At 38.6% G+C, this 13,428-nt stretch overlaps 1 protein-coding gene across 2 annotated transcripts; it reads right to left on the bottom strand.

Moving 5' to 3' along the window:
• Window positions 1-1,724: 1,724 nt before the first annotated feature.
• Window positions 1,725-9,199, bottom strand: stx6 (syntaxin 6). 2 transcript variants are annotated; one of them, XM_062452491.1, is made up of 8 exons: window positions 8,969-9,199; window positions 8,271-8,439; window positions 7,917-8,012; window positions 7,098-7,160; window positions 4,704-4,832; window positions 4,470-4,576; window positions 4,163-4,257; window positions 1,725-3,756 (listed from the first exon to the last, which is right to left on the bottom strand). In XM_062452491.1, the coding sequence occupies exons 1-8, from the start codon at window positions 9,055-9,057 to the stop codon at window positions 3,680-3,682; spliced, it is 825 nt and encodes a 274-aa protein (XP_062308475.1). In that variant the 5' UTR covers window positions 9,058-9,199; the 3' UTR covers window positions 1,725-3,679. The 2 variants fall into 2 exon arrangements, with proteins under 2 accessions (XP_062308475.1, XP_062308476.1); XM_062452492.1 differs by lacking the exon at window positions 7,098-7,160.
• Window positions 9,200-13,428: the final 4,229 nt, after the last annotated feature.

Here is a 13,428-nt window from a genome sequence, read left to right as displayed (position 1 = left end):
CATTTTGTCTGTAATTTTTAATCCAGTCCAAATAAAGAAAACCATGATTACTCCCTTTGAAGCAGCCATCTCACTTTTAATTACCAAAAAGGTGATTTTTTTTTAACGTGCACTGTGTACCGTCTCTACTGTGCGAGACTGGAGGACCACTTCACTGGTGGCATGCCGGAAATTCAACATGGGGTTGACCGTTTTGCGAGCTTTGACACTCCAATGAGCAGGTGCCATAGTAACGAATAAGGTGTCATCTTTCAACATCTTTGATGCTCTAATTCTGCCAAGACAATTCTAAGACATACACAGGAAACGAATCACATATTTCAGATTTTAATGAAATGAGCTGAATCAGGTTTTTCAGTTTCAGCTCTAGGGCTTATTAGTTAGTACAGCTAATTAACGACAGACACTCAAGGGCCAAAAAGCAACAGGATGACTTGCCGGATACAACAGTAGCACACTCACACACCCCAAAGCATGAACAAAACACCAAAAAATATTCACACACACATACATAATACGACTTGATTGTGAAATGTAAATTGTATATGTTTGTAAGATTACAATAATAGATCCCTATCTGTAGACACACCGCTTAACCCTTGTGCTGCCTTCGAGTCACATGACCCAAAGGTTCATAACGAACCATCGTTGTGTTAACCCAATTTTACCCAATACAAAAACAAATAAAAATAATTTTCTTTTAACCTTTGCAATGTGGGGGGTCTGAGACAGCCCAACGGTTAAAAGAAAATGCTTCACTTTGTTTTTGTATGCTGTAAAGTTGTTGCAATACGACGGTGGGTCACAATGACTGATGGGTCAGAATGACCCGAAGATAACACAAGGGTTAACATACGGACTGATATTTTAGCGAATACATAGTTCCTATGTGCATCAATGTGTTATTTTAAACCTCTTCCACCTCAAGTTCACCAACAGGCAATTTTGTATATATATATATATTTGAATGGCCTTCTAATCAGTTAACCCCTGCAAGCCATGTATCCCTAAAAGAGACATATCTTTCTAAATGGTTGCTCTCAACCTTGCACAGCATATCACTGGAAGCCAACAGGCTAAGCACTAGCCTTAGCATTAGCACAGATAATGTCCCTTTTGTAAGTGTGAGATGCACAATGAGTCAACATCAAACACGCCATGCATCTCCTGTAGTGTCTCATAAGATCCCTCCATAAATAGATCTCCTATTAATATATTTCACTTTATTTCTCACTGGATTACAATCCACTTTGTAAATGTCCAGGTGAGAAGGTGTACCATTACTCTAATGACATATTTGGTTGCTCACACTGTATGAAATAGTATTTTCAACTTAATTTTTGCTTTGTGGAATATCCATGTTTCTAATACTTTACTCACAATCTCACAGGTGTTAGGTTTCTGTAGGTACCAGATTGATACTTGAAGCCCTATATTGGGTTTGTTATTTTAGGCCCACATTTTTTAAAATATGCTTCAGGTGGAAGAGGTGAACAAAATGTGTAAACTTGGAAATTCTAATAATTTCAACTACAATTTCAGCTCTATTACAGTAAAAAAAAAAAGTAGTGAGGTGAGAGGAGATTAAAAAAAGTAACTATTTTTAGACGGTTGGGGTTCAAGGTATTTCGCAATTCCTACCTACATGTTACGATGCTGCAATACTGAATTGCTCCTCCCAAGGTTTCTTCCATTTTTTCTCCTGTTGGGAGTTTTTCTGGGAGTTTTTCCTTGAGGGTTTAGGTTGGTTGAGGGGCAGTTCTATGGGCGTATGTGAAGCCCTCTGTGACATGCTTGCGTGTAAAAAGGGCTATACAAATACATTTGATTTGATACTTAAGTCTAATTCTTTTAATTAAATATGGTGTACATTTTAAGAGGCCAAATTTAAAAAGTATATCATTCCAGCCCTTGTGTCACAGCTTAGCCTAAGGCACTGGCTATTTATTTTTCACAGTTACAACCAGTTAAGTCAGTGTGTTTAGATATGCAGTTTATTCCTTATTAATGTGTATATTCATAATGAGTTTCCCTGGGAACTGACATTCAATACTGAAAAGGAAAACCAGACCACACAGACTTGATAGTAGAGCGAGAGATGACAATTATAAAGAATACTTGCATTGTTGTTGTGGAATGTTATAGATGCGTCAACTGATACATTCTGACACATGAGCTTGTATTGCTAGTCTTTACTGCAGTAAACAAATGTTGTTAATATTAGTACAGTCAGAGTATACAGTTTGGAAATAATAATACTCGGTTAGTCATATTTTCAAACAAGTACAGTGAAACCATAGAGTTGGGTTCTCTTATGATTTATGTGCTTATAGGTACAATAACAAGTGAAGTTAGTGTTGAAAACAAATGCAATTTGTTAATTACAAGTGTGTTGCCAATTTTGGAGTGGCTCTATGCAAGGTAAAATGTTCTGTTAGTTTAAAGTTCAATTGCTTTAGATTGTTGCTGTGTTTTGCCCTATGGCAATGTAGCAGACACACCGCACCTGTTACCTGTAAATAATATACAGTAATAATGATGTTTGCCTTGGTGGTGTTATGTAAAATTATAATGCAACAGTAGGTCAGTAAAATAACAATGAAAGAACATAGATAAATAAATAGAAATAGTCCACCAGTTTTAGTGCTAGCAGTCATACTGTATACATGCCTAGAAATAAATTGTAATTTTCTTACTAGTAACTTCAAGGTCCACAGAAAACCACGAACATAATTGTTACAATTGACAGTAGTCGTTATATTCAACCAGGTATTCAGCAGTCAGTGCACAAGACAACATTAAATAACAATGAAGAGGGTAGCCTCTAAACACTTTTCATTGAAAATGAAATGTCAGACAATGTCCTGTAAGTATTATTAGGTCATTATGAGTTGTACTAGTTTTTCCACACAGTAATAATAAAACACTACGAGGTTTGCAACCACCCTTTTCCAGCCTGGCGACATACTGTAAACCTTATTCAAAATAGTTTCCAGGAATTTAAGAGCCAATTCATTTTCAGTTGTCTGTATGCATAACAGCACATGCATCTATTGATTCAGTATTGTAGGAAGATGGCCAAGACAGTGAAAATAGTGCATTTAACTCTACACTTGCAGTGCCTTTTTTTGAGTTGAGAAAAGAAAGTGAACCTTCTTGTCTGAATAATTTAAAAAAATGAAATGAACAGAACCTGTTCTTACCATCTTAATACAATACCTCATGTTTACAAAGTAAAAACCTTCTGAAATGAAAAAAACACAAATACAGAAGTATCTAATTTGCATATGAATGCACATTACAGAGTACAAATTACTCATGTTTGTTACTGGTCATTTAGTCAACCAAGTATCCCATACAAAGTCTGTTTGTTACTTGTCATTTAGTCAACCAAGTATCCCATACAAAGTCTGTCACAGACTAGGATTCCGGACTATGGCTAAATTCTCAGACATTAAAATTCAAAGCTTCAAAGAGTGAAAAAGTATCAAGATATGGGGGATCCTGATTATTTCTGTATTTAAACCTTTCTAAATTCACGTTTCAACTCGAGTTTTGAATTCAGGCTGTAGAATTGACAGAGGTGGATGTTTTGGTAGGGGGTGTGGACTCACAATCACTGTTTGTTTAAGATAAGCGAGTTTCTGTTTGTGGGAATGGAATTATGTTAGATGGTACATCACAGAATAAAGAAGAGCATGAGGATGACTAACAAAACGGCAAGCAGGATACCAATAGCACACCACTGTCGCCGATCTGGAGACAGGAAGGAAAGGAACAACACAAGTGTTATACCATAACTATTTACTGGTAACTGCATTAAAACATGCATTTATGTACAACAAATAAGTTATTATTCTCAGCACTTCTTGGGAAATTGTGGATGTTTTTTTTAATTTATTATTTAATGGCTTCTTTAGATATGACACAGACATAAGACCACACAGTGTCACTTAAGTGATGTCATGTTTTGGGCATTTTGAAACAACTTCGGCGATATTGATATTTCACCCTGTGTTCTGAAGTGTAAACAAGAAGCCGCACGTGGTAGCTGGGTATGGCCACGGGCATACTTTTTCAGAGAAATTTCAGAAAAAGCATCAGTTCTCCCCCATATTGAACAGCCATCCACTGAAAAAGTCCAAAAAGGAAAGTAACTTACCACTCGTCATGTGGGAAACCTTTGCCAGCTTCTTCATAACACTGTCCAGTCTGGAATGAGTGCTGTCCATCTCGTTTCCAAAGTCATCAAGCATCCTTCAAGAGAGAATTTCTACAATTATCAACCAACAAGACAATATGTGTTGCCATGTAACATATTTCTAGGAGACAGAGTATGAAAGAACCGTTTTATTTCCAAAACTGGGTAATAAAAGCAACAAGCACAAAATGCTTTTTTTTTGGCCCACTTCTGTATCTCTCAAATGTTAGGAGGAATGAGTCTGAATGGAGATGGTTGTGAAACATACACGGCCTGTTCATCAAGTTCCATGCCGATCCTCTCAGACATGTTCTTCAACACCCCAATGGTCCCAGAGACCAGCTCCAGGTGCTCATCCTGCTTCTCTGCAATGAGCTATCTCACACACACACACAAAAACACACACACACACACACACACACACATTGACACCCGATGCATGGGAGAAGATTCTTGAGGGCAACAGCCAACAATGTGTTTCCTAGAAAACAGTGTATGATACCTGTTGTTGAGTTTGTTGTTCATCTAAGAATTGGGAGTTTGCGGTTTGGAGTTCTCCGTCCAGACGTGTGTATTTGTCTGACTCTGGTTGCCAGACTGGACCCTGAGATCCACTGTTCCCTAAAAGAGCCTGCAGATATAAAGCGAGTTACGCTGAAGGTTATTGGAGATGGAATACAGTTAGGTCCATAAGTATTTGGACATTGACACAATTTTTATCATTTTGCCTCTGTACCACAATGGATTTGAAATGAAACAATCAAGATGTGCTTTAAGTGCAGACTTTAGTTTCAGGGTATTTACATCCAAATCAGGTGAACGGTGTAGGAATTACAATACATTTTATATGTGGCCCCCCCCTTTTTAACCCTCGTGCTGCCTTCGGGTCACATGACCCAAAGGTTCATAACGAACCATTGTTGTGTTTACCCAATTTTACCCAATACAAAAACAAATAAAAATAATTTTCTTTTAACCATTCCAATGTGGGGGGTCTGAGACAGCCCGACAGTTAAAAGAAAATGCTTCACTTTGTTTTTGTATGAGGTAAATTTGTCGCAATACGACGGTGGGTCACAATGACTGATGGGTCAGAATGACCCGAAGATAACACAAGGGTTAAGGGACCAAAAGTAATTGGACAATTGGCTGCTCAGCTGTTCCATGGCCAGGTGTATGTTATTCCCTCATAAAGGGAGTTCGTTATTTCATTGACAAGGAGCAGATAAAAGGTCTAGAGTTCATTTCAAGTATGGTATTTGTGTTTGGAATCTGTTGCTGTCAACTCTCAATATGAAGTCCAAAGAGCTGTCACCATCAGTGAAGCAAGCCATCGTTAGGCTGAAAAATCAAAACAAACCTATCAGAGATATCAAAAACATTAGGTGTGGCCAAATCAACTGTTTGGTACATTCTTAAAAAGAAAGAACGCACTGGTGAGCTCAGCAACACCAAAAGACCCGGAAGACCACGGAAAACAACTGTGGTGGATGACAGAAGAATTCTTTCCCTGGTGAAGAAAAACCCCTTCACAACAGTTGGCCAGATCAAGAACACTCTCCAGGAGGTAGGCGTATCTGTGTCAAAGTCAACAATTAAGAGAAGACTTCACCAGAGTAAATACAGAGGGTTCACCACAAGATGTAAACCATTGGTGAGTCTCAAAAACAGGAAGACCAGATTAGAGTTTGCCAAAAAACATCTAAAAGAGCCTGTACAGTTCTGGAACAACATCCTATGGACAGATGAGACCAAGATCAACTTGTACCAGAATGATGGGAAGAGAAGAGTATGGAGAAGGGAAGGAACTGCTCATGATCCAAAGCATACCACCTCATCAGTGAAGCATGGTGGAGGTAGTGTTATGGCGTGGGCATGTATGGCTGCCAATGGAACTGGTTCCCTTGTATTTATCGATGATGTGACTGCTGACAAGAGCAGTAGGATGAATTCTGAAGTGTTTCGGGCAATATTATCTGCTCAGATTCAGCCAAATGCTTCAGAACTCATAGGACGGCGCTTCACAGTGCAGATGGACAATGACCCGAAGCATACTGTGAAAGCAACCAAAGAGTTTAAGGCAAAGAAGTGGAATGTTCTGCAATGGCCAAGTCAATCACCTGACCTAAATCCAATTGAGCATGCATTTCACTTGCTAAAGACAAAACTGAAGGGAAAATGCCCCAAGAACAAGCATGAACTGAAGACAGTTGCAGTAGAGGCCTGGCAGAGCATCACCAGGGACGAAACCCAGCGTCTGGTGATGTCTATGGGTTCCAGACTTCAGGCTGTCATTGACTGAAAAGGATTTGCAACCAAGTATTAAAAGTGACAATTAGATTCATGATTATGTTAGTTTGTCCAATTATTTTTGGTCCCTTAAAAAGGGGGGGGGCACATATAAAATGTATTGTAATTCCTACACCGTTCACCTGATTTGGATGTAAATACCCTGAAATTAAAGCTGAAAGTCTGCACTTAAAGCACATCTTGATTGTTTCATTTCAAATCCATTGTGGTGGTATACAGAGCCAAAATGATAAATTGTGTCAATGTCCAAATACTTATGGACCTAACTGTATATTCACGAAATCATGACATTTCAAAAAATGGTTCTCTATGTGAGGATACAATTAATCCATTTAGGTATGTGTTGTGTATGATGATTGCCAAATAAGACAATTTCTTGTCAAGGAACAGAAGAAGGAAGCATCAGATCTGACACCTCGGGCAAATGAGACTCCTAAGGGAGCCACTTCTACTGAATTCTATAGCTTCACTTTGCTTCCATTACAGCTTAAAAAAGAAGAGTGTAAATTGATGACATCTGACACGCCCTTCCTCATATTTCTTAGCAAGAGGTGCATTCGGCAATTCTGTTCAATCACAAACTAACCTGGCGGTTTTTCCTGTCTGTCATGGCCAAAGCCGTTGGACTGGACATGTGTTCTTTCATTTCCTAAAAAGGCCAAAAATACAACAAACCTTTATGAAACTAAAATGTCCACTGACATGCTCAGAGTACAGTTGTATTAAAACAATTCCATTCTGAATATCTGTTGTTTGGGATGCATCCATATATTTACAATCGGTCAATACATTGGGTATTCACTGATAGTCACCTGCTTTTATTGGACTGTAAGCACATAAGCGGCTTCTCACATGCACAAAAAGTATAAAATCACTTGACAATTCATGCTGCTTTGTTGACAAAGCTATACTTTATATAAGTTTGCCTGAAAGATTGTTGTTGATAACTTGATCCAACAGAGATTTGGGAATGTGTAACATTATAAGTTAATTCATCGCACAACACAAAAATATCAAATGCAAAATTGGAAAAGAGCATGGGATTTTTACTTTTTTTGTTTCCAATAAACTGAAAATTGCAATACCAGACTTTTTAAATTTAAATTAAAGGTGGACATTTTGGTGTTTGACTGAGAAACTACTGTGTTTTATTTTTTCAAGCTCTTGGAACAGACCAAGCCATGATAATGGGAATTATTTCTAGTTGGGACTTCCCTCTTATTGGTCAATGAGCGCCACTAGTATCTGGAAATTCCAGATATTAATGACAGGTTAATCGTTAACACTGCGCAACCAACATTTGCAGTGTTAACAATTAACCTGCCATTTTTATTTCAATACTAAACTGAAAACACTTATCTTTACAGTTAGACAAAGGTCTATTTATTTGTTATGTTTTACTCACCTTAACAGTTTGTCTGGTGCTTGTGATGAAAGCTTTACGTTTAGTCATTTCCAGAGAATCCAAGTTGAATTTCTTAGGGTTGGATTCAACAATACTTATGTTAAAATTAAAGAAAAGCTTCCGTCTCACCCCTAATTGTATGAGTAAAAGAATGTGTGTTGGTGTGTGTATGTTAAAGTCAGCAGTAGTGAGCTTCACCAAAGGCTTCTTGTATGCAACACTACTTGGATCAACACACAGAACATGGCTTCATAGGATAACTTTAGCATAACATATGTGCTACTGGGATCAAGACAGGTAGCTTGCTTTTCAGCCTTTCTTAAACTATCCAAGTCAAGAAGTGAAAAGGATATTGATTGTCTCATCAAGGTCTTCCAAGTCCCATTCAATTGACCTCAGGCTATTCCTCAGTTCATTGGTGGTCCAGTCCACCTCCTCTTTGGAAACACCACCAGGGTCCTGCAAAAGCTCGCTCCATCGCTGATGCAGGCCTTGTGCTGTGTTTACGGCTTTCTGTACCTCACTATAAACAATTAAAATACACGCCTTGGTTACAACTATTATTAGAGCATGCGCATTACTGTATTTGATATTTAGCTAGCCAGATGAGTATGGTATACTGGTGAGTTTCCTAAAGCACAAGTCATAAGATAACTAGCTCTATCCCACACATCCTTTGAGTTAGCTGGGACGTAAAGCCATGGGTAAGCTACTCGTCACTAGCTATCGAAATGTCGAGTCTAAACAGAATTAAGTAATCGAAGGTGTACTGTACACCATTTATCAAACCAGCCCAACAAAATGTTGAGTAACGGTGCTGCTTGTAAGAAGACTACCGGCTGTACTCAGCTATCTAGCTAGCGAAACCGCCCCTGGCATGTCAATTCTCCATTGTTTATAGTACAATAGCTAGCTAGCTAGCTAGCTAGTTGTAGCCCTATTTACTGTAGCCTAGCGTGGCTAGGCTAAGTAGGTATAGACAAAATGCTATTGAAGCAAGATTGCTATACATCCCAGGTGAGGTATCGCTATAGTGACGTGATGTTACTCACCCTTTAACGACGAAAAACGGATCTTCCATTGACATCTTGAGAACCGAATTGTTTGCAAAAAAATTGAAAAACTTACTCTCCACACTCATCTACTTCATACATGCTTGCCTTCTTCTCTGTCTGTGTAACAACAAACACAGAGGATGGAACGTACGGAACCCCTACAGGGACATAATGATGCAAAAATTATGAGGTGGGAGGAAAAATATTTTCCCAAACTTTGCGTTCGCTTGCATATTTTTTTACATTCTCTTGCAGAGATATTTTTTTTATATATAGTTGGGAGCAGAATTTCAGCATTTGCTCTCAACCTGTCAGAACAAATACTACACAAAACAACTAATGGTTAATTTGGAGTGTGGATTGCTTACATAGCACTATAACAGTACATTTCATTAATATTAATCACCCAACAGTCATATTTTGATGAATCAGAAAATATATAAACTGGATAAATATGATTCAAAACAGAATGAAAACTTCAAGGACCCCGGGGTCCATTGTTCACTTGCAATAGTAGTCCCAAAAGCAGTTCCTTTCCTCTGAAAAGCAGAGACAGAGATTGCACTTTCTGCAGAGCGTATTAGAATAACCTTTTATGCAGTGTCTGCAGTGTCCTCTCGTTGTCTTCACCGGAAATGTGCGACCATGTCACTGCGCCACCCGTTGGTGGTTCACTGGGACCCCATTTGGTGGACCCCCATTACCTGAGGATGGTCTCTTCTGAGCAGTCACAGGTCTCTGAGGTGTCACTGTTATCGACGTCAAAGGGATCCCACTGGCTGAAGATGGCCACCCTCTCCTTGGTGTGTTGACAGCTGTGTTTGTCAGGATGAGAGAGGAAGCTAGTTGCGCCTGGAACAGTCTCCTGTTCAACATCTTTTTCTTGGGAATATTGAGAGCTTTGCAGTCCCGTTTGTAGAGGAGATAGGCGTTGATCACAGCAATGATAATAGTTTGCCAGAAGATGTAACTGTATCAGCGGCGTGATTTCATGAGGAACTTGTATTTGGCTGCAAATGAGTCCAGCAAATCCACACCGCCCATGTATTTGTTGTATGCACCCACAATATAAGGTCTCTCAAATTCAATGTAGGATTTTGTGGCTTTGTTCCAGCGTTGAATCTTTTGCACAGGATCAATGCCAACAAAGGATGACACAAGTGTAACTGCCCTGTTGTCATACCACTTGACAGCGCATATGTTGTGGTTTGGTTGGCTTGCTTGATGTCTTTACCATCATCATCATCATTTGGACAATCAGTGGGTCTCTGATTCTCTTTTTCCACTTCCTCAACATTTTCAACCACCTCCTCATCACTCGAATCACTGGTGTCTGATTCCATGTCAACATCACTTTCTCCATTTTGGATAGCATCAATGACATCATGCACACTGAAGTAAACTCTCCTTGCTGGTGTCATTCTGAAATGGAAATAATAGTTATAGTATGTTCAAGTACAACTAATTCCAATGCAAATGAATCCTATTCATGCAATACATTCCACTGAAGGCACACAATACTGTCTGGCTAGCCTAATGTGCTTTCTACTTAACATTCTAAAAGGAAGATACAACCCCCCAGACCTCTTACATCCCCATATTGCAGAACATTCACACCTGTTCCTGAACAATGCACCATACATGCAACCCCCACATTCCAAAACATTTACACTTGTCCCTGAACAACCATCCTCGAAAGCATTCCACAAACAGTATTGCCCAAAGCAGATATTTGGGCAAACAAACAAAGTACAGATTTTAAAAAACAGTTGACTATATTTCACTGCTAACAGAAATAACATTGATTTAGAATTATGCAAATCTGGTCTAAACTGAAAATTATAACAAATAACCCATTTGTAAAGTGTGAATCATCAAATACATTATATTTCTGTAAGTATTTATCCTGTATCTGAACATTCGAGAAGTGTAACACTACCATTTTCACCCAACGTTGTAAAATTACAACAAAGACAAAACAAGCTGAAAATCAAATGTGATGCATGAATTCCACAATAACTTTGTATTTACATGAACTACATATTTTAACAATCACCCAAAAAAATATTTCAAGGAATTTACTTACTTCAATGTTGATATATCCAGTCAAATGAAACAAGGAGATTCGCTTCCAGGAAAGTTTGCTGGTGGAGGGAGTTCGTTGCCTTATAAAGCCAGATCTACGGTATATACACATTTAGTATCCAATGGCATTGCAAGGAAATACAATAAGACCCAATGGCCATGTAAATGTGGTCTTTCAAAAACAATTTTTTTTGCAAATGTGATTTTTGGAGAGGTAAAGGTGACGTTGTAATATTACAACAAGGGGTCTTACAGGGTTAAGGTTTAATTTCGCGCTGCCAGTCGAGCAGTGGTTCAGACAGCCAACTATGCAATTGAGCGGTTCATAGCTTTACTTTGAGTTTGGACTAAAGTATAAAGAAATAAGGTCGTTCCTAAGCTCATTGCTCAAGGCATGGTTTTCACTTAAATATAAGACACCTAAAAATGAAATTCTCACGGAAAACGTAGTCGGATATAGTGGACAATAATGAGTTCATCCGTAGTCAGCTGCAGTAGCCTGCTCTTGACAACTTCATGCTAGCTAATAAACTTCAGATAGTTTTACAGAATAACAGTCAGTTAGTCTGTTATATGGTCATTTTTTATTTAAATGTTTTTGTTAATTAATTAATTCCTTTTGAGGTTTCAAACTATCTAGCTATCTAGTTAGCTTTAGATAACATTAAAAATTAATAGGAGTTTTAATATAACAGCTATGTTATAGCCCTGTGCATTTTATTGTGTTCTATGTACTGCTAGGACAAGACTACCAAAATCCCAGACTACAATGGACATCTTCCACACACATGGCGCACCAGAGGTCATCCTGATGGACCAGGGCAGAGAGTTCTGGAACAAGGTCAAGTAGATGGCAAATAAAACATTGGATCTCGTAACTGTTGTGGATATACTACACACACACACATAAACCAAACATATCCAATTTTTACTTATTTAGGTTTACCATATCTTGTTTGAGAAGTGGGGTGCAAATCATTGGATTATGTCCACCTACCATCCCCAGACCAACGGACTGGATGAGGGGACCAACCGACACAGAAGAGGGCCATAGGGAAGTCTCTGGATGGGCCCCAACAAGTGCTTCCACCAGGTACTCACCCTACCAACTGATGCATGGTCGGGAGCCAAGGCTGGCCACTGAGGTATGTCAACTTTTTATATTGTTTTCTTAAATATTGCCACATTTGCTCAAAGATTCGCAATAGAATAAATAAATAAAAACTGGCGTAATGCAATTTATCTACTGCGTGTTCTGTTGTATCATGCCATTTCAGATCACATCCTTCCTCTTGTGGAGGTCGAAGTTGACGGGCCTTGTGAGGTCGCCAAAGAAGACGACCTCCAGGCCAGGGCCAACAATGATGAGGAGGTTTTTGACAAGGTGAGAGATGTGACCTAACATTACATCACATATTACGAGACCGTACACTAGCTTTCACCCCAAGGTGCACTCAATTTTTGCAACACCCATGTGTGTCACCCATCTGAGTGATGCTAAGTCATTTTTAAAGCAATAACAATGCATCACTGATATCAAGTTATAAAACACTAGAGAATATAAAGCTTAGCTGCTTTCCTTTCTCTTGAACGTTCAAGGTGCGACTCAACGTGGTGGCACTAACCCTGTTTTTAGAGGGCATTACTGTAATAACGGCAAGGTTCTTTTTAAATTTGAAATGTACTGACATAGCCAGTTGACAATACGCCTGCAGAAATCCTGAAATAGTTGCAGAATTCAGAATTTCAACTTACCACTTTACAATATTGATGCATAAAACTCATTAAAGTATGAAACAAATTAAAGCAAGTCATTGAAGCTAAATTGTTTATTGTTCACAAAGTTTAGTATTACTCAAATGTAAACAAATTACTACATTAAGGCCTATTTAAAGGAAAAGCTATCCGAAGTATAGCGTTATTTTCCCCATGGAACGCTGAATATTTCATAATGAGTTCAGAATTTCTGACATAACGTTGCAGATGATTGAATACCATCTGTTCTTTCTGAGAGCGAATCACCTGTGATGTTTGAAGTAGCTGTGCCACTTTTTTTGGCAGTGTCCACGCGATTTTATTTGTCTGGTACTTTCATCAGTACAAATTGCATGGTTTTGGAGAAGCAATCTATTAGCTATAATGGCTGTATGAGCCATTGTTTGTATGGCAGCATCCAAGGTGGTTTTTGGAGGGATACAAAGATAGTCAATTTTTAAAGCGGTCGAGCAAAAAAAAAAGCTAGTCGTTGCTGCCCTCTGGTGTTTGGAAGTAGAAACACCTACAACCATTGCTCGTTTATACCTTTTGTGTTATTTAGTTATTCCATATTCCAAAAGAAAACAAAACAACGGAAGACAAGCATTTTTCTGGTT

This window comes from Osmerus eperlanus, chromosome 26 (assembly GCF_963692335.1).
Source record: "Osmerus eperlanus chromosome 26, fOsmEpe2.1, whole genome shotgun sequence".
Classification (NCBI taxonomy): Eukaryota; Metazoa; Chordata; class Actinopteri; order Osmeriformes; family Osmeridae; genus Osmerus; species Osmerus eperlanus.
The sequence above is the reverse complement of the archived record's forward strand: the minus strand, read 5'-3'. Positions and strand labels throughout refer to the sequence as shown.